The sequence below is a fragment of the Cebus imitator genome, unplaced genomic scaffold (genome assembly GCF_001604975.1).
Source record: "Cebus imitator isolate Cc_AM_T3 unplaced genomic scaffold, Cebus_imitator-1.0 Scaffold406, whole genome shotgun sequence".
NCBI lineage: Eukaryota > Metazoa > Chordata > Mammalia > Primates > Cebidae > Cebus > Cebus imitator.
In genome coordinates, this window is record NW_016107721.1 from 3,108,477 (window position 1) to 3,133,002 (window position 24,526).

The window sequence follows — 24,526 nt, forward strand, 5'->3', positions numbered from 1 at the left end:
TTTGAGACAGAGTTTTGCTCTCGTTGCCTAGGCTGGAGTGCCATGGTGTGATCTTGGCTCACCAGAACCTCCACCTCCCAGGTTCAAGCGATTCTTCTGCCTCAGCCTCCTGAGCAGCTGGGATTACAGACATGTGCCAGCACACTCAGTTAATTTTGTATTTTTAGTTGAGATAGTGTTTCTCTATGTTGTTCAGGCTGGTCTCAAAGTTCTGACCTCAGGTAATCAGCCTGCCTCAGCGTCTCAAAGTGCTGGGATTACAGGCATGAGCCACCACACCTGGCCCCAATCAAATGCATTTAAGAAGTACATTGGTTTGGTCCAGAAAGGCGGGACAACTTGACAGGGGCATCTTCTACCTTACAGGTAGATTTTTAAATTTTCTGGTTGATGGTTGAGTTTATCTAAAACTTGGGATCAATAGAAAGGAATGTCCAGGTTAAGATCAAGAATTGTGGAGACCAAAGTTCTTATTTACAGAAGAAGCCTTTAGGTAGTAGGCTTCAGAGAGAATAGGTTGTAAAACGGTTTTTTATTAGACTTAAAGTCTGCGTGATGTTAATACTGGAGGTGTATAATGAGGCCTGTCCCTGGTCTGTATTGATGTTAATGAAATGGCTCCATTGTCTGGGGTATATACCCCAGTTCTTGGTCTTGGTGGAGAAAGAATTCAGGACAATTCAGGACACGGACACACACCAGGGGTGGGTTTAGGAGAGGAAAGTTTAATAGAAAAGGAAGAGAGAGAAAAAGCTTCCTCGTGCTGTGAAAGCGGGTCATCCAAAACGGGGTCTCTGATTTACGGTGGAACACAATTGGTTTTGTACAGAGGCTTGAGGGGATGGTGATTGAGTTACATAGGGCTCAGGGGATTGGGTTGACCAGGTGTACCATTTACAAAGCCCCCTAAAAGACTGGCCCTCCCACCCTCGTCTTTTATTATACAAACAAGGCCTTCACCTGGCAGCAGCCCTGATTCCTCTATGTGGTTTTACCTGGAGGCTGCCATGATACCCTAAATGTGATGACTAGGAAAAGATGGCAGGAGACAAGGAAAAGAAGAGAGTAGACACCATATTGAATGTACCTGACTTCCAGGTACAGCTTGCTGGCATTTACTTATAAAAGCTCCTAGTTTGCCTGTTATACCTGACTTCTCAGGCTGGTTTCTGTTGGAGAGGAAATGGTTGAGGGTGGGGGGGCGCACTCCTTTTTATTAAAGGAAAATTCCACCAAGAACTTTCACACTTTCTAGCTGCCTAAAAATTACTTCTTAATAAATCCTGTATTATTAATGCTGGAGGGGTATAATGAGGCATGTCTGGCATGTGCCCTCCCCATTTCTCATCATGGCTTGAACCATTCTTTCAGATTAAATTTTAAGAGTACCTTGGCAGAGGAGGTCATCCATTCAGATGGTTAGGGGACCTTAGAATTTTATTTTTGGTTTATAGTTTCTTTTTCTCTATGTATGTGTAAAATTCCTGTCTCTTTATTGATACGCTCTATTTAATGTAACATTGTCGTAATACCTCCCTGTAGTTCTTTAATCATGTCTGTTCAAACATGTTTAACATCAACACAGACTTTAAGTCTGATAAGAAACGTTTTACAGCGTATTCTCTCTGAAACCTATTACCTGAAGGCTTCCTCTATAAATAAAAACTTTGGTCTCCACAAATTTTTCAGTCTTTATCTGTTAAATTAACATCTCGTTCCTTTCACAGGCAGTGTGTGTTGTTTTTTGTTTTTTGTTTTTTTTTCCTGTATGGGTAATACTTTTCTGTTTCTTTGTACATCTTGTAACTTTTTTCTTGGAAATCAGACACGGGAGATAATATATTGTAGCAACCTTGGATAGTGGTCTCCCTTACCCAGAGCTTGATATTTGCTTGTCTGTTTTTAGGTTGATTGCCTGGATTATTTTAGTACAGTATACTCTCCCCTCCCCGAGTGTTAACTGTCTTCATATTAGTATCTATTGTTTTTAACAGCACCCTGGAGCATAATTTGTTCTACAAACTATTCCAATCAAATTGTGCCTCCTTCAGGAATAGTTTCTTAGGTCAGTGTTTGATATTTGTTCTCACCCCAGGTGGGCTCCTCCCAATTGTCTTATTTCCTGTTTCTCTACTAGGTGCCCAGCAGCCTGCAGCCTAGGATATGTCTTCCTTAAATCCATGAAGGAAGACATGTGTCTCACACCACAACCTCCATTGTTCTTGATAGTGCCTTTCAGCTTCTTCACAGACTATTGTAAATGAAATTAATTCGTTTAGGAAGAGATTTGGAGAATCTGTTTTCTGGCCTGCCTCTCCCTCTCCTTCTTTTCCCCTTATCAAAATATCTGAACCAGGTCTTCTGGAGCTAGGGGTGAAGACTAAGGCAGGCTTCTTTCTGGATGATATCACAACTCTAGGAGCTGAGTGCTAGATTGGAGATGAAGTAGCCTGAGGTTCTCTTTTTTTGCCTTTCCCATTGTGGAACCACCTCGTCATGAACCAGGGCAAAGGCCAAGGTAGACCTTCCATTCCATGAGTAGGGGCTGGGTCAGTGAAGGAAGCCCCCTCCTCTTGACTGAACTTGCCTAGAAGTAACAAGTGACAGGAGGCTGGAGGAGAAACCTTCATGTCTTCCTTCTCCTAGGGAGAAAGCCCACCAACTGAGAGCTATCGGATGAGGGAGCCCTGTGTTCCTGGCAATAGAAGTCTGGTGTGAAGTCTCTGCCACCCTGAGCTTGTTGGAGAAACAGAGGATTCAAACACCACAGACTTGTTTTTCTTGTAAAATTTTTGTAGATTTTCTTAAGTAGATTTTTTAAATTTGCTGTTTACTCTTAAGACTATTTCTAGAGGCTGTAAATGTGTTGGTTTAAAATAATTTTCACCAGTTTCATTGGGGAGCAGGTCAGCAGGGCTCCTCATACTGTCTTCCTTAAAGTCGATCTTCCTAGTTTGGGTTTTTATGTTTTCCAAAGGAGGAAACACAGGTAGTTTGTTAAGGTTGTTTTAGGGGGGAAGCCAGAGTGAGAAAACTGACTTTTTTTTTTTTTTATTTAGACCAAGTCTTACTGAATCGTCAGGCTGGAATGCACTGGTGTGATCTCAGCCCACTGCAACCTCTGCCTCCCAGGTTCAAGTGGTTCTCCTGCCTCAGCCTCCCGAGTAGCTGGGACTGCAGGCTTGCGCCACTACACCCAACTAAGTTTTGTATTTTAAGTAGAGACAGGGTTTCACCATGTTGGCCAGGATGGTCTAGATCTCTTGACCTTGTGATCCGTCTGCCTCGGCCTCCCAAAGTGCCGGGATTACAGGCGTGGGCTACCGTGCCTGGCCGAAAAATGACATTTTTGAGTTAATAGGTTAATAGGAAATAAAGGCTAATGGATTTTGAAGAACATATTGGGATAGGAAGCTAAAAGAAAGTGATAGAGGTGGCCTGCTTCATTGCTTGGATTCTTCATGGGTTTGGGATCCTTAAAGACTTGGACTTAAAAGTTCTGAAAACCAAATGTTCTCAGAGAATGTTAATGTGTGGATTCTATTTATTGGCTTGCCAAACATGTTTATGCTTTATCCCACCATTTAGTATATTCATTTAAAATGGAATACATTGTTCTGACTTTAAATTGTTTTTGTTCATAAACACTCTTAGCAAAACCCCCTGGGCATTAATAAACCCAAATTAGACTCTACTCCATGTAACATTTAACTCTACTCCTGTAAGACATTTGTTTTTAATTGAATTTTGATTTCATATTTGACAAGAAAATTTGATTCTTAGAGCAGGTATGATTTAGCTAATTTGGATTATTAAATTCAAAATTTCTAGTGTATATGATGATTATAATTTTTTACAAGGTAACAGTTATATGTTTTTCAGGAGTCATAAGGGCTGTATGAAAAGCACTCAGCTACAACATTATATTGATATCAATTTAGTTACTAGTTTTTTTTCCTCTAAGTATTTGGTGCCAGTCTGTCTGAATCAAATTACTTCAGATGCAAATTAGCATTTTAGTTGGGAGAAACTGAGGGGGCTTTATGTTTTCCATACTAATTCAGAAACAAGATAAAAGCATTGAGCATTGTCTGTGTCCCTACTTAAAGTTTCCTTAAAGTTTTTCCTTTCATCTTATTTACTGGGAAAACATAAAACAGCATTTAACCCCTTCTATTAGTATCTTTCAGTATAAACCACAGTAAGCTATTGATGTTTTCTAAGTGTTTATTTCAGTTTTAGTGTTAACCATTTGTAAATCAGCACAACACATACTCAAATCCTGATAGTGTGTGAAGTATCCTGTCAGGTATGTGGTGGATGCAGAAAATTGTGAGAGTAGCTCATATTTGACATTTTAAGGCATAAATGTACAGCAGTTTAGAGGACTTTATGATAGAAAAGAGTGAAAGCAGCATGTATGCCTGAATATGAAAGAGGGGAGGATTTGGACAGGCTTTGAGGAACCTGGGGAAACCACTAGTTGGTACAAAAGGCCTGATGGCAGGAATATTCATAGTGTCTTCTGGGTATATAAAATGACTTTCTATATTGGAAGATTTATATTAAGGGAATATATGATTAGAAAGATTGTGGGCTGGGCATGGTGGCTCAGACCTGTAATCCCATAACTTTGAGAGGCTGAGGTGGGCAGATCACTTGAGGTCAGGAGTTCGAGACCAGCCTGGCCAACATGGCAAAACCCCATCTCTACTAAAAATACAAAAATCATCCACGTGTGGTGGTGCTTGCCTGTAATCCCAGCTACTTGGGAGGCTGAGGCAAGAGAATCACTTGAACCAGGGAGGTAGAGGTTGCAGTGAACCAAGATTGCGCCACTGCACTTCAGCCTGGGCGACAGAGCAAGACTCTGTCGCCAAAAAAAAAAAAAAAACAAGAAGGAAAGAAAGATCAGTTGTGGTGGACCTCGAATGTGAAACCAAGAACTTCTGACCATCTTTACATGTGTCTGTGTGTGGTCAGTATGAAGCCATTAAAACTTTCTGAGCAAGCAGATATCATGGCTAGTGACAATGTATAGGGTGAATTGAAAATCACAGGGCTTTAAGCCCAATTTTCTTTCATTTTCTTTTTCTTTAGCTTTAATGGAGGAATATGGGTTGTGCTTTAAAAGTTTTTTAAAACCTACAGTTTATAACTCAGCACAAACTTGTCCATAAAAACAATGATATTAGTGATGAGCACATGAGCGCCTAAATAATTCATAGGTAACTGAAGTGTTATGTAGTTTTTGGAATCAGACTAGCTTAAATTCTGGTTTTGCCATTCACTTTGTAAAATTGAACAAACTTGGTAACCTTTCTAAGCTTCGTTCTTTTCATCTGGACAGAGGAGCCAATAATATTGCCCCTTCAGTGTTGTGAGCATTAAATAAGATAATACATGTAAATCTTAGCATATTGCCCGGAAAATAGTAAACATCTCTAATGAATACCTCTGCTGTGTTAATCGTTGTTGATGTTGCTATTACAATCTTCTTTATCATGTACTCTATCTCTTATAGTCGGCTCTCTGTGTTCATGGGTTCCACATCCATGGATTCTGCATCCATGGATTCAAACAACTGTGGATTGAAAATATTTATTAAAAATTACATCTGCACTGAACATGTAGACTTTTTTTCCTTGTCATTATTCTCTGAACAATACAGTCTAACAGCTATTTACATAGTATTTACACTGTATTAGGTATTATAAGTAATCTAGAGATGACTCAAAGCATATGGGAGAATGTGCATAATGCAAATACTGTGCCATTTTTTATGTGAGAAACTTGAGCATCCTTGGATTTTGGTATCCTTGGGAAGTCCTGGAATCAATCCCCTATGGATACCAAGGGGACTGTACATTATTTCCATGGAACATGCATTCTGAATTTTGATCTTGTACTGTAGGAATACTCTTCCCATCTGGTTCACAAAGAGTGTCTCTCCTACCCCACCTAAACTTCATACCTAAACTTCATGTCCTACTTGCTGCCTCTCTCGATTTTTCTTTTCTTTATTCTCTCTTGCTTTATCAATGGGGTCATACCAAAAAAAATCCAAAACTTATGGGCACCATTTGCTGCTAGTTATGGGGGAGTGTGTTAAACTTTGGTTTTGTAGAGCACACATAATATGAGGTGTTTGTTTTGTGTTTTTGTACAGGTGGCTTTTGTTATTATGCTTTAAACTGTGGTGTTTATTATTCAATCATTTAGATTTATCTTTACTTTTGTCAGGTTTAAGCCGTTTTTTCCATACCAAACCTTGCAAGGATTTGAAGAAGATGAAGAGCATATCCATATACAACAATGGGCACTTACTGAAGGCCGTTTTAAAGTTACATTGTTAGAATGTAGCAGGTATGTTCTTTGTTTTATCATTACTAAGTTACGGAAGTGCAGTGAAAATGTTGCTAAGCAGTATTTGTGTTGTGTGTTAATTTAAATTGTATTATTTATCTGTAATTTCTTAATTGTAAATTTAATATCATAAAAGTAGCCCTTTCTAACTTATAACAAATATAAATCATATTTTAGAAAGTGCTTTAATGGAGGAGGGACATTATTCTGTAATCATTACGACACTCTTTAGATGCATAAAAACAAATAAGATTATAGCCAGCGAAGGCAAGGGCTATAAAGTTTTGTTGTGTGAGAGTACTATACTCCTATGTTAAAGAGAAAATTACTCAATGATACTTGTTAAAGCATAGTAAGGAAGTCTTTATTCAAGACCATCATGATGAGTGTAGCAGCCACTGCAGCAAGGTCTTGAAGTCAGGGAAAGATTGGGCTTAACTCTGAATACAGGATGGGCAGGTGGGAATTTATAGCCAAGAAGCAATGGGATCAATGGATGGGAACTTACTAAGAGGAAACATCAAGGATAAGGGGATTTTGACTAAAAACAGAATTCTTGCTGAAAACAGCCCTGGGTGATCAGATATCAAGTGGGATGGTAAAGGACAATCAGATGTCAAGGATAGGGGTTTCTTGCTAAACTGACTTAGCAGAGTACTTTGCTAAAACTGGAATTTATAGGAAGTACACAGATGGGCATAGCAGAAGATTCAGAAACCTCAATAAAGTTTGGCCCAGCAAAGAATCTTTGTCACCTAGCAAAACAGTTTTGCAAATTGTTTGTGATAATTGGAAATACCAAGGAAAGTTGCAACCACTGGCTTTTTAGCATTTTAGAACTGGAAGAGATCTCAGAAATAATCTTGCCTAGTCTCCTTGTTTTACTTTGCCAGCACCAAAGTTAAAGCTATATTCATATCTTGCTTGAACTACTTACTATAGTAGCCTTCATATCTCCTTGTCCTCTGGTCCCCAATATAACAACCAGAATGATCTTTTCAAAATGCAAAGTGAATTGTCAGTCTCCTACTTAAAACTCTAACAGCTTCCTCATTACTCTTAAGATGTGGACCCAAATCCTCACCATGACCTGCAGGTTCCTCTTAGCTCTCCAGCTTCAGTCTGACTATCCTCTGCCCAGCCCCTCCTCATTCGTAGTGCTTCAGCTGCATAGGCCTTCCCAAGGGAAGGTGTTGGCAGTCTTTTTCTCTGAAGAGCCAGATAGTAAATTTTAGGCTGTGATTCACACGGTCACTGTTGCAACTATACAGCTCTGCCTTGCAGTACAAAAGCAGTCACAGAATGAGTGTGGCTGTGTGCCAGTAAAATTTTGTATATGAATTTCATAATTTTCATGTGTTGTGAAATATTCTTTTGATACTTTTCAATCATTTAAAGACATAAAAACTATTTATAGCCAGCAAGTTATACAAAACAGTCAGTGGACTGAATTTAGACCGTGAGCTGTAGTTTGCCATTTCCTACTTAAATATTTTAAAGCACCAAGCCCATTGTGTTGACTAGCTAGCTGCTGCTGTCTTGGCCCTATTCTCTGCTCCATGATACCAGCCTTTCTTGGTTTGGCTCAAAAGCTACCTCCTTAATGTCTCTCCTAATCATTCCAAGTATAAGTATACTAGCCTCAGGCTCCATTTTTAAGACACTTGTTTGTACCACTTAACTTGGTACATGTGACTTTTTTAAAATTTCTAACCTATAATACAATTAAGTAATTGAGTATAGAGGTTATATTTTATATTGAATACATTTGTGTTCTTGCTAATAGAATATTTCATAGCACATAAAAATTATGAAATTCATATACAAAATTTTAAAGGCAGTATTGTAAAAATTGTTTTTCATATTTTGCTTTTGTCAAGTATTTATTTAAAAGCAGCCATTCTGAACAATTGCATGTTTTTTTGAGTTGATGAATGCTGTTTTTTTGTTTTTGCTTTTGTTTTTTTACCGCAGGTAAATTCAGTAGTTGTTTGTAGTACTACTACTAGTTGAAATTATTTCACATTCGTGTTGCAATTGTATTGTTAAGATGATTATTTTAAAATATATAGTCTATCTTCTATTTATTACTTCATATAAACTTCATTCATACTAAAGAGGACATAGTGCTGTAAACTAAGCACTTTTATTCCAATAAAATAAAGATAGGAGATATTTGAGGTATTTTGCAAAGAAAACATGTACCCACGTGTAGTTAAGTGAAAGATATATTAGATCAAAAACATGGAAAGGAGATCAGTTTTCTGGCAGCTAAGGCAGCAAAGGAAATCTGATGGATTAGTTAGCTCTTTCATTTCTTAAACAATTAAATTTGTTTTAAAAACTTAAATATGTATGCATTGTGGAATGGCTAAATCAAGCTAATTAACATATGCATCACTTCACATATACTTAGGTCTTATTTTCTGATAAATTGTACATATTATTTAGGAGAAAAATTTTGGCACCAAATTCTAAGAGGGATTTTTCATAGATCTTTATGTAAAAGACATTGAATAATGTAGTGGATACTTTTTTGGCAGCTGATTTTATCAACCAGTTACAATTTTAAAAAACAAATAAGATTATAGTCAGTGAAGGCAAGTGCTATAAAGTTTTGTTGTGTGAGAGTACTATACTCCAGAGTAGTACATTTAGGCTCACTTGTACTTATTATAGTAGAAGGAGATTCTAATTAAGGTCATTAGAGTTTAGGATTCATTTGTAATACTCCCTGACCAAGATTAAGGGAATGCCGGGTCAAGTACTGTGTTCTTAAATTAGTTAGATTCATTTTTCCTCTTTGGTGTGATTATGATGTTCATTTAAAATATAGTTGGGTTTATTTATTTCAGATTGCTTTCAGTTTTAGTCTCCCCCACTCGACTTTTCTTTATCCTTATTGATTTTTACTTTTAAATATGCTTCCCCAAATCCAGAACTGTACAAAAAGATATACAGATGGTATATAGGTTATTAAACCGTCAGTGGTGTTATTTTGCCTTAAACTGTTATCTATCTTTTAAAGAAATTAAAAGAAGAACAAACTTTGGTAGTGGTGGGTTGTTTTTACGTTTACTGTGTATTTACTGTTTCTGTTGCCCTTTTATTTCTTCTTTTGTATCAAAATTGTCATCTGGTATTCCTTCCCTTTACCCTGCAGAACTTCCTGTAGCACTTCTTGCTATGTAGGTCTGCTGGCAACAAATTATGTCATTTTTTGCTTACCTGGAAATTTTTTTTTACATCTGTTCCTTCAGCACTTTGTCTATGTTCTGATATTCTGATGAGAAGTCAGCGACTTACCATATTCCTCCTCCATATATAACATGTTGTTTTTCTCTGGCTGCTTTCCAATCTTTTACTTTATCTTTGGCTTTCAGCACTTTTATTATGCCTAGGGGAGATTTATTTGTATTTTTTCCTGCTTCCATTTCAGTTAGCTTCTTGGATGTGTGAATTAATGTTTACTACCAAATTTGGGAGTCTGGGCCATTATTTTTTTTTCAAGTATTTTGGCCTTTTTTTATACCTCTCTTATTCTAAATTACCATTATGTTGGGCTGTTTCATTTTCCTATAGGTCCTGAGGTTTGGCTTGTTTGCTTGCATGTTTGTTTCTTTAAATTGTTTTTCTCTGTATACTTTGGATTGAGTAATTACACATGATCTGTTTTCAAGTTCACTGAGTCTTCTGCTATCTCCAGTTTTCTGTTGAGCTCATCTAGTGAATTTTTTATCTCAATTATTATACTTTTTGGCTCTAGTATTTCTGTTTTGTATAGTTCTCATTTCTATGTTGATATTTCCTATCTGTTTACTCATTATGTTTTTCTTTAATTCTTTGAACATCTGTTCTGTCAGTTTTTTGAACAATATACGTGTATATATATAATTGATGCATGGAAGTCTCAATCTGCTAAATCCAACATCTGAGCATATTAGAAGTTTTGTTTTGTTTTGTTTTGTTTTGAGACACAGACTTGCTCTGTCACCCAGGCTGGAGTGCAGGTACATGATCATGTCTCACCACAGCCTTGACCTCCTGGGCTCAAGTAATCCTCCTGCCTCAGCCTCCCAAGAAGCTGGGACTACAGGCATGTGCCACCAACACCTGGCTAATTTTTTGTATTTTTAGTAGAGAGACAGGGTTTCTTCCTGTTGCCTAGGCTAGTCTCAAACTCCTGGGCTCAAGCAGTCCACCCACCTCAACCTCCCAAAGTGCTGGGATTACAGGCATAAACTACTGTGCCCGACCTATGGCTGTAATTTTTTGACAATTGAAATCTTAATCTCCAAGCAGGCTTCTGTCTATGTTTGGAAGGTTTTCATTGTCTTTAAATGTTATTTTAAAATTCTTTTTATCCAGTTTTTATAATTACAATCTGTGGAAGAATTTGAGTGACTACTGCACTACTGTTAGTTAAAGTACTGGCCACCTCATTTTGTTGTACATGTTGATAAATTTTGCATTTGTTTTCCTCATTGCTTTTTGTCCTTTTTGGAGGGAGGGGTTTAGGGAAACTCAAAACTATGCCACTACTCTTGACATCCTTCTAGAACCAGGAATACATAGTTTTATTTTGATCTTTTAAGGCAAAGGAAATCATTTAATTATCTGTTAAATTATTTTTTAGTGCTGTCACCTGGTCTTGTTTTACATATTAGGCAAAACATTTTCAAGGTAGAAGTTTGACAGAAGGGAGAAATAAGGAATTAATCCTTTAAATAGCATTATGTTCATATTTTAAAGTGAAATGTTCAGTTCTGTAGGGAAGGAAGGCTGTTAATATTATGAAATTTTGAAATTCATTTACAGGAGGAGCTTTTTTAGGAGTTATAACTTCAAAATATTTCCAGTTTGCATTTGTTTATGAATCCCGTTTATTTTAGCATTGAGTTTGATTAAATTTATTTGGTTATTTTGGCTTGAGTATAACTTAAAATCCTTCTGAAACAAATGAGGCTAAATAATAACGTTTGCTTTTTTGCCTGAGTAGTTGGTATGTGGGTGCTTCTTATATTATCTGCATTTATTTTAGTGTTTTGACATTTTTTAAGGAAAATATCTAGCTAAATCTGAAGATATTTGGGGCATGACTCTACACAAATAATTTTATTATTAGTTGTATTTATTTATTGTCTACAATATATAGGCACTTTAGTGCATTTATTATTTCCAGTTCTCAGAGCATCTTTACAAGATTAGAATTATTGTATCTATTTTATAGATGAAGAACTGAGATCCACAAGTTACTTGCTCAGTACCACTGGAATTTGAATCTAGTTTTGTCTAACTCCAGAGTCCCTCAGCCTTTCTATTATCTTATTTTTGTATTTTTAGTAGAGATGGGATTTCACCATGTTGGCCAGGCTGGTCTTGAACTCCTGACCTCAAGTGATCCACCCACTTTGGCTTCCCAAAGCGCTGGTATTACAGGCATAAGCCAACCCGCCTGGCCCATATCCTTTTTTAAAAAAACTTACAGAAACTGCGAACGGTGACTCACACCTGTAATCCCAGCACTTTGGGAGGCCAAGGCGGGCATATCACCTAAGGTCAGGAGTTCGAGACCAGCCTGACCAACATGGAGAAACCCCATCTCTACTAAAAATACAAAAATTAGCTGGACATGGTGGCACATGCCTGTAATCCCAGCTACTCCAGAGGCTGAGGCAGGAGAATAGCTTGAACCTGGGAGACGGAGGCTTTGGTGAGTCAAGATCGCACCATTGTACCCCAGCCTGGGCAACAAGAGCAAAACTCCCGTCTCAAAACAAATCTTACAGAATAAAAATTATTTTAGTTCTGAAAACTTTTATATTAAAAGTGTAGGTTTTGGAAAATTTTAACATTTTTTAGGGCAGGGCATTATTTTTAAAAATAAATTACCTTTTCAGGAAGATCAAGGGATACAGAAATGTGTATAATAATGAAGTATTTTTTCTTTGGAGGCTGAAGTTCTGTTTTTTTTTCTTGGAGGGAGCGATAAGAGGAAATTAGCTCAAACATGAGACATTTAAATTTGTATAAAGGAAAAGTTGCACTCAAAAGGAATGCTTTTGAAAAATAGAAGAAATTACTTGGAATTGTTGCTGAATATTCCTTGAGGTCTTTAAACCTATGTAATTCTGTGTAAATTTAGACATAACTCTACCAGATGAATCAAATTCCTGTAAAGATCTTGAGACCGTGTTTGCATTAATTACTTAACATTCTCTATGCAGTTAAATAAAAGTTGAATGATGTTTTCCATTAGTTTTTATAAATTTCCCTCTGATATAAAGAATCTTCCCTATAATTAGGTTGCTTTTGACTAAATGCAGACTTTTCAAACGATTCCAAAATTGAAATTTTTCTCTCCTATGTTTATGTAGGTTCTCTTTTCTTCCTCATCTCCTTTTCTTTAAAGCTGTGATTCTGGAAAATAGCCTTGTTTCTTTTGTAATTTGTATACCTCTAGTACTGTTTCATACTACAAAACATAGCTGTTTTAATTCTTCTGATGTCTGAATTGTAAAAGAAGTTAAGAAAACTAGGAACACTGTTGACATAACACTGGTGCTCTTTTTAAAAATGCCATACTCCAAAATGTCTTAAATGCCTTACTGATTTGTACATACTCATAAAATATCTTCAGCAAAAATGAACTGTTGTCAGAAAATAAGATTGTGTCTTTGGATTTTTTTTTTCTCTTTGCGCTATTATGCCATAACTGTTAATCAGAGCTTTTAATGTATTTTATTTGCAGATAGCATTTATTATTTTAACCAAAAGACAACTGCCTTTATTTTCTTTTTCGGTCAAAATTTTTTCAACTCAATTGTCTCAACTTAGGTAGTCCAGATATTTTGTTTATTAGCTGTGTAATGTCTGTCATGTTACCCAACCTCACTGTGTTCAGTTTTCTAATGTGTAAATTAGGGGTAATACTTATTTCCTACAGTAATCATGAAAATTAAATGAGATAATAAATGTAAAGCTCTTAGAATTGTCCCTACAGTAACGTTAGCTGCTTCAACTATTACTGCCACTACCACCACCACTACGATTTCTATCACACTACCACTGATCGTTCTAACATCAATAATGAATGCATTTTGTCTAAGTACTATGATGAATACAAAAAATGTGGAGCTCAATGTCTGCCCTCTAGAAACTTAAAATGTAGTTAGGGCTAACAGACAAAAACAAATGCATAAATAAGTCAACTAAATATATGAGGCTAATTTGAATTGAGGCTTAGATGATAGGTAGTATAGAAACTTAATACAAGGAGAAAGTATTTTGAATTGAGACTACCATGGTAAACTTCATGGATAAGATACATGGGTAAGAGCCATAAGATAAGAGAATTAGAATTGTATTTTCCAGGACCTGTCTGAATGAAGTGTAGATGTCTCAGGGCCAAATTTGCTGGCAAAAGAAGTTACAATAGTGATCCTTTAATCAGAGAAAAGTTATTGAAGTTGATATTAAGAAAAATCTGCTTATTCATGGAGTAGATTGTATATATAAATATTGAAGCCCCAGAGACAAATTTAAGAGGTGTTATGGTTTAAAAGTGAGGAGGTAAATGCCTCATAGATATGTGTTAATAGGAACAGGAAGGAAAGGACACCCGGGATAACTAGGACAGGGTTTAGTGAGTAAATGAATATATGGATGAGTTAATAGGCAGGGGAGGCGCACAGGAACTCTTAAGGATTTGAGTGTAGGAGAGTTATGTATCCATTGACATTGATTTGGTTTGCAAGTACTGATTATTTTCTGCATGCTGTAGATAGGAAGAACAAAACACAGTTGCCTTCCAGGACTAGAGAGGGAAATAGAGGTACTTGTTTCAAAGGCAGATGAATTTGATTTTACATATCTTAAGTAGTAAGGCATGATTAGATTCCCGTGGGAGTGTTCTGCAAACTTTTGGGGTTTTAGACGTGCCAGGGGGAAATGAGGACTGTAGATTAGATTTGGAGGTCCATCAGAGCCCGGAAAATTGAGTTCTGCCCTGAGGGGGGCGGTGGGGAATATAGTGAGGAGGCAAGCATGTATAAAAGGTCAGCCAAGCCTGATTCTTTTAACAACAGGTAAAGTGGTATTTGACCCCCTTCAGGTGCAGGGTTTTTCCTTTCCAGTTAAGTTTAATCACCAAAGTGGGGAAAAAACAGATTTGTCCGGGCACAGTGGCTCACACCTGTAATCCCGGCACTTTGGGAGGCCAAGGCAGGCGGATTGCCTGAGCTCAGGAGTTTGTGACCAGCCTGGGCAACATGGTGAAACCCTGTCTCTACTAAAATATAAAAAATTAGCCGGGCATGGCAGTGTGTGCCTCTAATCCCAGCTACTTGGGAGGCAGAGGCAGCAGAATTGCTTGAACCCAGGAGGCAGAGGTTGCAGTGAGCAGAGATTGCACCACTGCACTCCAGCCTGGGCAACAGAACAAGACTCCCTCTGAAAAAAAAAAAAAAAAACAGATTTTTGTTTTTTTTTCCCTTCCTCCATTCCTCTTTTCCTTTCTCCCTTCTGTCTCCTTCCCTCCCTCCTTTCTTGAGACAGGATCTCATTCTGTCACCCAGGTTGTAGTGTAGTGTCTCAATCATGCCTCACTGCAACCTCTACCTGCCAGCCTCAAGGAGTCCTCCCACCCCAGCCTCCCAAGTAGCTAGGACTACAGGCATGCACCACCACGCCCAACTACTTTTTGTATTTTTTGTAGAGATGGCGTTTTGCCATGTTGCCCAGGCTCCTCTTGAATTCCTGGGCCCAATATATTATACCACCTACCTTGGCCTCTCAAAGTGCTGGGATTACAGGCATGAGCCACCGCACCTGGCTGTTTGTACTTTTCTTTGTAGAAATAACTTTCTTATAGTAGGAACATTGGGAATTAACTTTCCTTTTTTCAGTGGTTTGATCTTTAATCCATTTATGCCCAGTGTTCCATTATTGGAATGCTAAGCTTCTGGGAGTTGTTTATATCCTACTGCTCAAGGTCATTGCCAAGGTCTGATTTTTCACAAAAATAATTTGCCACCTCCAGCATAAATGGGTTAATCATGTAAACAATATTAACATGTTTCTAGGTAGTATATTTGTGTTTAATGGTAGTATATTTGTGTTTAATCCATCTCTAAAATACACCATTTTGGTGTATTTTAAATGTACCTTTACCTTTAAAAGAATACTTTGAACTTGTTAAGAAATTTCACAGAGGTAATAGCTCTTTCAGGAGATAGAGGGAAATTTAGTGGAGATAAAATGCAATTTGTTTTGCTTTTTTGTTTTGCTTCCTTTTGGAAGCAGTAATAGTAGAAATTTTTTTTTCTCATTTCTTGCTTATTTAACACATGTTTATATTTATGCAAAATATTTATTAGCCAGTGATTGTTACCACTTGCTTCTGGTCAGTATATAATTTGAATGGAAAGCCTGTCTTTGTTTAAGATTGAACTGTAAGAAATGTGAAATGAAAATTGATCCTGTTGTTTAAATGTAGACATTATAGTTCATCTTAAGCTAAAGCAGGTATCTTCTATATTCACCTAACTGGCTGGTACTCCTGTTTCCAGTGGGAACTCCTTTCTGACATTTCTTCAGAAATTTCCATGTTTTTCAAATGTCAGAAAGAGGTACCAGTCAAGGCCTGGTGCTGTGGCCCACGCTTATAATCCCAACAGTTTGGGAGGCTGAGAAAGGAAGACTGTATTTAATTATAGCTCTAATTGGCTTTTATTCATGATTCATAAATTAAGACAGCTTCTGTTCTGCAAATAGAATGACAACTCCCACTGGGCAATGGCAGTGCAGTGGGTTTGGTAAGGTGGAAACAAGGAAACAGAACAATAGGGAAAAAAAACTGATTGATTAAGTTGCTTTTTGGTAGAGAGTTGAGGCAACATAGTGAGACCTTCTCTCTACAAAAAAAAGAAAAAAAATTAGCTGGGCGTGGTAGCTCGTGCCTGTAGTCCTAGCTGTTCCAGAGGCTGAGGTGAGAGGACTGCTTAAGTCTGGAAAGTCAAGGCAGCAGTGAGTCATGATCACAATGCTGCACTCCAGCTTGGGCAACAGAGCAAGACCCTATTTCCAAAAAAAAAAAAAAGAAAGAAAGAGATCTTAAGAAATCAGGAAAATGTGGGGGAGGGGTGAATATTACATAATTCTTCTGAGAATTAAAGCTTGATAGTTAACATAGAGTCACTGCTGGTGGAAGGAATCCATTGATGGCAGGTCAAAAGCAGGCACAAGAAGCACTGACATAGGGAATTAGGTCCCAGAAATCAAATCTGGAACTTGCAGGAGAGAAACAGTCACATTCTGAATAGTTCATCTGGAGTATAACTTTGGTTATGGGAGTCATTCTTGCAAACAAAATAAATAAGTTTGTGTACATATTATACTTTCTGTAAATCCTAAGAAATAATCCTTTTTTTTTTTCCAAAGAAATAAGGTTTGTAGCAAAACAAATCCTTAAATTGGCAGATTTGACAGATGCTTCTGTGTAGTGAAGCTAGGCTTTATAGAAGACACTAATACCGTTTTATTAGAGTGGTAATAATGTGCTGGTGTTTTCCAGTATTTGAATATCTACTATAGGCTACAGTTCTTTATATACACTTCAACAGAGGAAATGTGAAGAGGAGATATGAATGCTGTATAATCCTGTGACATAGAATCAAAAATTCATCTAAAATCAGAATTAGTAAAAGCCATATCCATTTCAAAGGTAAAACCAAATTCAGAATAACTGGACAAAATATTTTTATCATGGAAAAAAGTAAACTTACATGAAGCAACATGTACCCTAACACCTGTCAAAAGACAATTATGACATTTAATTATAGCTCAAATTGGCTTTTATTCATGATTCATGAATCAGGACAGCCCCTGTTCTGCAAATAGAATGAAAACTCCCACTGGGCAATGGCAGAAAGAACAGTAGGTTTGGTAAGGTGGAAAGAAGAAAACAGAACAATAGGAGAAAAACCTTGTTGGCTAACGTAAGTTACTTCTTGGTAAAGGTTAACGCACAGGAGACTGACTTATGCTAACTCAGGTAGACTGGACTCATCTGTTTTCAGGAAAAACTAGTCTGTTTGGATCTATTTGCTTATATGGCGTTTAACATTAATGACTCTATTTTGGTTTGGTCTGTTTTGTTAGGGCCTAATGCAGAAGCTTAGTCCAAAACAACAGCTTCCCATAATTTTTGTTTGACATTCCCCTACCATAATTTTTGTTTGACACACTCTCACCTAGGTGAGATCCTTTAGTACCCCTAGGTGAGAGTGTGACCAAAACTTAGGACATTAGTGCTACTTTCAGTTTCTGTCATTCTGCATTTCCAGTCTCCACATGCCATTCATACATTACAGTGTCCTCATGGTCATTCATTTCTTTGAGTTTTTGTTGTTCCAGCCGAGAGAGACCATTTGCATATAAACATTCAAAACATTTGAGAGAATACAGTGCATAGGGAGACTACTACTATCAGAAGGATAGTATAAAGAGTTTAGAGTATGTTCCCTAAACAGGATCCCCATGGACCAAACCAGTCAAATCAGATAGATCAATGAATGAGCTGTATTAGAAGTCTACCCATTTTAACCAAGTAGCCTTTTGTTAATTTTTTTGTACCTGAGTCTCTATAATACCAGATGTATTTATTCCTGTGTAACAAGAAGTCTGCAATTGCACAGATTCCTTCTTGTTCACCTAGTAGGTAGAAATTCTATTATCCAGCTTCCTATGACTGTGCTCATTTAAAACAAGGAGTGAGAACAAGTGGTTCTGGAAGTCCAGCCCTATACAAGGGACCAGTAGTTCAATTTGAACAAACAGTTATGTTAGAGATGTTGTTAAAGTTAACCACTAGGTATACTAAAGGATCTCTTAGGTTATGTAAAGATTTGAGTTTGACATGACAAATCCAGCACCTCATCAAGTTACTAACAGAAGCTGTTGATCATGAAATTTTGATTACAGCATTATCCTGCAAAGCAAAAATGGTAGACTTAAGCAAGGCATTAAGAGAGGCAAGACTCTTATTATGATGAGGAGGCTTGTTCCAAAGTCTTGGGAAAAGTTGTCTACAGCACAAAGACAGCACAATGCTGTCAACCTCTTGTCCTGGTTCCCTTTTTTAAATGTCTCTAGTTATGGCATAGGGTTATTTGCTAAACTGTGTGTGGCCCATGCATTAGGCCTGTAACTTGTCTCTTGAACAATATTGATTTGTCCAGCTTCACCTATAGGGATTAAAGAACAGAGCAGTTATTATTCTTAGTTATAGAGTTGTATGGAGCCAGATATTGGAGGTATATTAGTCTGTTCTCATGCTGCTATAAAGAAATACCCAAGACTGGGTAATATATAAAGAAAAGAGGTTTAATTGACTCATTGTTCTGCATGGTTGGGAAGACCTCAGGAAACTTACAATCATGGCGGAAGGGGAAGAAGAAGCAGGCAACTTCTTCACAAGGCAACAGGGAGAGATTCAGTGTGAGCAGGGAAAATGCCAGATACTTATAAAACCATTACATCTTGTGAGACTCACTATCACAAGAATAGCATGGGGGAAACTGCACCCATGATCCAATTACCTCCACCTGGTCCCACCCTTGACACATAGGGATTATGGGGATTACAGTTCCACGTGAGATTTGGGTGGGGAAACAGAGCCAAACCATATGAGGAAGAAACCAGAAGAATCCAGGATCCAGTTCAGTCTATAGGAAGATAATAAAAATTTACAAACAATAAACTGGGCTACTATCTAACAGATATACTGTGGCTTTTTTTCATAGTTTTGGCTGGGTGTAGTGGCTGAGGCCTGTAATCTCAACACTTTGGGAGGCGGAGGCGGGCAGATCACTTGAGGCCAGGAGTTTAAGACCAGCTGGCCAATGTGACGAAACCCCGTCTCTACTAAAAGTACAAAAATTAGCTAGACATGGTGGCACATGCCTGTTAATCCCAGCTACTTGAGAGGCTGAGGCATAAGAATTACTTGAATCTGGGAGGTGGAAGTTGCAGGGAGCTGAGATTGCACTCCAACCTGGGTGACAGAGCTAGACTCTGTCTCAGAAAAAAAAAAAAAAAGTTTGCTTTTCTGGAACTTTTGATAGGTAATCTCAAATAAGACTTTTAAAAGACTCTCAAGGCTTTGAAGCCAAACCAAGTACTCACCATTAAACATCACCTGTAGTACCTAATAGATTGTGGTGAATTCCTCTCTTCTTGAGGTCCTGAAAATATCCTGAGTTTCCTGGGCCTGTCAGGGAGTGACATTCTTTAACCCCCTATAAGACCACCAGCTGGGCTATTGTATTTTAGGTACCAGGCCAGTTTTTCCATGGTGGCAGTAGGGGAGAGGGGTGACAGAGGTGTTAATGGCTCCATAAAGTCAACTTTAATTCCTTGAAGTTGTTTGGTCATATCTGAAAATAGAGATTCTAGTCAAAGCCTTGGTAATATGACCATTGTTTCCCACTGTGTCCTTTTACAAGGAGAACAGATTCTTAAGAAGCTTATGTAAATGATTATATTGCCATAAAAGTAAGGATACTCACTAATAGTTTCCAAAATCTGGAAAGATCAGATGGGACAAAAAAGTAAAGATTTCAAATTTTACTCACAAAAGCGAACTTTGCCAAGCTACTGTAAGCTATAGATTAAAAGAAAAAAAAGTTTCTTTAAATCTGGAAAACAAAACACCAAAGTATCAGAAATATTTCACATAAAAAGTCATAAAAAATTATTCTCATCAGTTTATATAGTTCCATGTAGTTTATTCTTGTTCTGGCAGATCTTCGTTAGCAGTTTCATGAAGCCATCAGCTTCTTCACTAGAGTTTTATAAATTCTTATCCAGGCCAATGGTATGATCTTAAAGTTATCAGAAACTTGTATTCCAGAATACTTGTAATTAATCTTGAAGCAATTTTGAACTGTAACTTACTCCACATATTTTTAGGGAATAATCAAAACTGCTGTCTGTGGATGACCAAGACTTAGAGTGGCCATGGTTAAAAATCTGATGAGAGTTCATTATAATCAGCAATTGACAAAGAAATTTGGTTATTGCTATGGCATTATGACATTTAACATAATAACCAAAAATTATGACTGATAACAATTAGATTTCTAGGAATCTCATACAAATTTTGGAATACTCATATCAGTAACATACCCATTTATATAATGTAAAGAATGTTTAGTATCACTTATTATTTGACAGTGCTTTCATATAATTTAACGTTACATAAGCCTAAGTAGTTATCTCTGTTTCACAAGGTGAGAAACACAGCCTTTGGGCTTTTCAGGGGCCCAACTAGAAAATTCCAAAGTTAAATTAAGGTCAAAGAGACTTAATTTAGAATTTGATTTGGTAAGTTTGTAAAAAATATCAAAAGGTTTTAAACCTTGATTAAATATGATCTTATCTATTTAATCAGAAAAGATTTTAAAGGCAAGTACAGGTTATACAGTTGACAAAAACTTAACTCTTTTAATATTGGGAAGACTCACTTGAGTAATTAAAGACCTAATAACAGATAATGTCAAGCACTAATGATTATCTTGGTGAAACTGAAAATCTTTGTTTCCTAGGCCAGTTACTTAAAAAGCAAAGAAAAATCTTTCACTATTTCCTATTAGCAGATCAGTCCTCCAAGAACATTTTATAACTTTTCTTACCAAAAACACATATCACTTGTTTCTTGCAGATTCCACAGCTTTCAAAATTTTTCATTTGACAATTTCCACATAGTTTCTTTTCCCCCTGTAAACTGTTAGTCTTTTAGTTACCTGTTCTATTCCCCTAAACAGTTATTAACTTGGCAACCCTAAATTTGCACTTCGAAGGGATGATTCTTAGGTAAAACAATGTAGAAAATTTTTACCTCAAAGGCATGGAGAAAGAATGCAGGTTTTTACAAGAACGATATTAGAGCATGTTGCCTATTATCAGAGGTCAATTTTGTCAGAAGAACTATGTTTTAGATCTGAATATCTCCAAATCACATCTGGATGAACAAAGTATATATCTGCCAAAACTGGATTTGTTGCATTTTCCTCCAACTTGGTCTTGAGATTTCTCTGAAGAGTGGCACTGAACTCTAGCCCTACCCTGACAGGCTTATCAAAATAGGCACTCTCTAGGAGAGCCTAGACTGGTTCAAGTGTGCCAGGTAGATGAGATGTAGAGGGCAAATCATAGTAATTCACTACAGGATTTTACAAGGAAGTACACAGATGAGCCTAGGAGAAAATTAAGAAGCTTGTTCTTAGGGACTTCCTTAGAAATTTTTTTGGGCAGTCCTTTTTCCATTGTCTTGGTTGTTTGCACAAGTAAGTGGCAACAGTTCTTTGGAAACAGCTGCATAGGGTTTCCTTATTGCAGAAGCACCCTAAGGGCAGGCTCAAAGGTCATTGTAGTTTGTTGTTTGCCGTGGAGCTCCTGTAATTGGAAGGCCATAATTTGGAAGTCATTTGTTTCTTATTTTGCTCTAAGGTCCTCTTCAAATGTTCTGCTGTGACTACTAGTTTAACTTAGTCCTGTAGCCTCTCATCCTGTCTTTTGTCTTTTTTTTTTTTTTTTTGGAGACGCCCACATTGGAGTATCTTGGCTCAGTGCAACCCCCGCCTCCCACATTCTAGCAGTTCTGTCTCAGCCTCCTAAGTGGCTGAGATTACAGGTGTGTGCCACCATGTCCAACCAATTTTTATATTTTTAGTAGACACGGGGTTTCACCATGCTGGCCAGGCTGATCTCAAACTCCTGGGCTCAAGTGATCTGCCTTCCTCAGGTTCCCAAAGTTCTGGGATTATAGCAAAGAGCCACCATGCCTGGCCTGTCTTTTTTCTTTTTTATGAGCCTGCATCAAGTTGGGGCAAGCTGGAATATCTTACCAAAAGGGCTTTCAAGTGAATTTTCAAATCAGTAACAGCTTCATATTTCTTTAGCATGCAGGTCTGGATGATAGACCACATACTTTGGATTGAAGAAACACTATAGGAATGGCTTTCTGGAAGTCATATGCAATTTTGGGGGCTTAGCCTTGCCCATAAGTAGACCCAGGTAGGGCTTGTTGGGTCACTGATACCATTCTCAGGAGAATACCATTGTACTTCCCCAGGGTCCCTTCAACAAAGTGTATTCATTGGTAGAGGTCAGTAATACCAGGTCATAGGTTCCAGTTAAGACCATGAATTCTTCAGAAAAATTTTGGCGTTCTTTTCTGGATTTAGGAAATTCTTTGTGCTTTTGTCCAGGAAATATAAGTTTACTGGGTGATCATTTTGGAATTTTCAGGTGTTTTTATTTCATTTAAAAAAAAAAAGCTATTTAACTGCTTTTTCAGAGAAGAAAGGTAGTTCAGAGTTAGTAGACTGAATATGCAGTCAAAGTAGGATAGAGAAGAGCAGCAGTAGTCAGGTCAGTCTTATTGTCCTTGGTATATGAGGGTTATCTTGCATTTTTAGCTTTTCATTAGCTTTTTGCAATGATTTTTTTTATAACAGCTATTTTTGAATCCTGTTGTTTCTTTACTTCTGAATGCCAATTAAAAAGAGAATCCCATTCTCTCTAACTAATTGGGAGACTTTGGATTCAAGTATACTTGTTAGATGAATGGCCTTGTTCTGGAACAGTCTTCATATGACCATTATAATTCTAAATTATCTTTAATAAGATTTTGCTACTTGTTAAAGTATATGCAGTTTTTAGGCTTAATACTCATACATGTTAAAGTCAGGCATCGGTAGGAGGCTGAGTACTCAGCTCTTCAGAAATAAAGGATCCTATTTTGACATTGAGTCTTGGTTCTCCCAGAGCCAAGATAAACACCTAAGAAGGAGATGCCATGAGTTTGAGTCCTATAATGCTTCTACATTGTACCTCATTGCATGGACATTTTCTTGTGGCTGGTGGGCAACTTAATGTTAACTGTCCCATTTCCTGACCAGCTTATCTTCTCATGGTAGTCTTATTTTTTAGTGGTGGCTAGCGTTTAAGTGCCTCACCCATGTCCACCAGACAGGTTATGGCTTTGGCTCTGACATTCCACTGACCAACCTAGCCAATTATTTTCCAGTTTCTCTCTGACCCAGACACCTGAGGCCTCTCTTACCTGAGTGCACAAGAAAAATGAAGAATACAGAACCTACATAACTGCAAATTTTGAAAACTAGAGTTTATGCCCCCTACTGTAATAACCACTTAGTTTAACCACTGTCAGTAACCTTTAAAACTGCAGCTCTTGCCAGTGGCTCCTCAGCCACTGCAAATCCGAAAGTCAAGTGCCCTCTCACAGCACAGATTAACCCAAAACCACAGAGATCAGGGAACTCAATGCAAAAGAAAGCAAAGCTTCAGACTTCAGAGGAACTTAACCATTTTCAGGGTTTCCTGAGGAAGACAGAAGACTCAAAAGGGGGCTCAGCAGCACCTTTTCTGTGTTCCTCAAGAGGTCTCTGGGTCATGGATCATCAGAAATCTCCTTTATGTCCCTTCATATGGCCGCCAGAACTGTCAAAAGACAAAACTACAACAAATTTAGTTCTAAATCTGATTGGCTTTTATTTACAATTCTGAATCAGGACAGCCTCCAATCTACAAAATAGAATAAAAGCTCCTATTGGGTAATGACAGAACCATGAGTTTTATAAGGTGCAAACAAACAGAACAATAGGGGAGAAATTAGGTAACATAAGGTTACTTCAGATTACTTTTTTGTAAAAGTTAAAGTAGAGGGGACTTTATTGTTATGATGACTCCTGCTTTTGGGGAAAACTGGTCTGTTTGGGGATTTATCTCCTTATTTGGTCTGTTCTTACTAGGATGTAGTGCAAGGAGCTCAGTACAAACAATAGCCTTCCATAATTTTTATTCGGTGCACCCAACCTGGAGAGGTTTTTGGAAATAATCATTACAATTGGACCAATCAATAACAATCAAAACAAAAACATTTTCTGGGATATTTGTCACAAAACAAAGATCAAGACTTTGAATAGGTCAAATAATGCTTTGTATGCTTTAAATTTTTAGCAAAGAATGTTATTAACAAATATGTGTGGTTATTTTTCACAATTAATGATTTTTTGAATTTATTTGGTTTTAAGGTGCTCTTTTAATGTTTTCTGTTATCAAATATCTGTATCAA

General features: G+C 37.3%; 1 protein-coding gene across 1 annotated transcript in view; it reads left to right on the plus strand.

Annotated features, from left to right (window-relative positions):
• Positions 1–24,526, plus strand: part of PDZD8 (PDZ domain containing 8) — a 107,921-nt gene that overhangs the window by 34,709 nt on the left and 48,686 nt on the right. Inside the window, 1 exon segment of the mRNA XM_017509119.2 lies at positions 6,244–6,366. Coding sequence (XP_017364608.1) covers positions 6,244–6,366 — 123 coding nt within the window.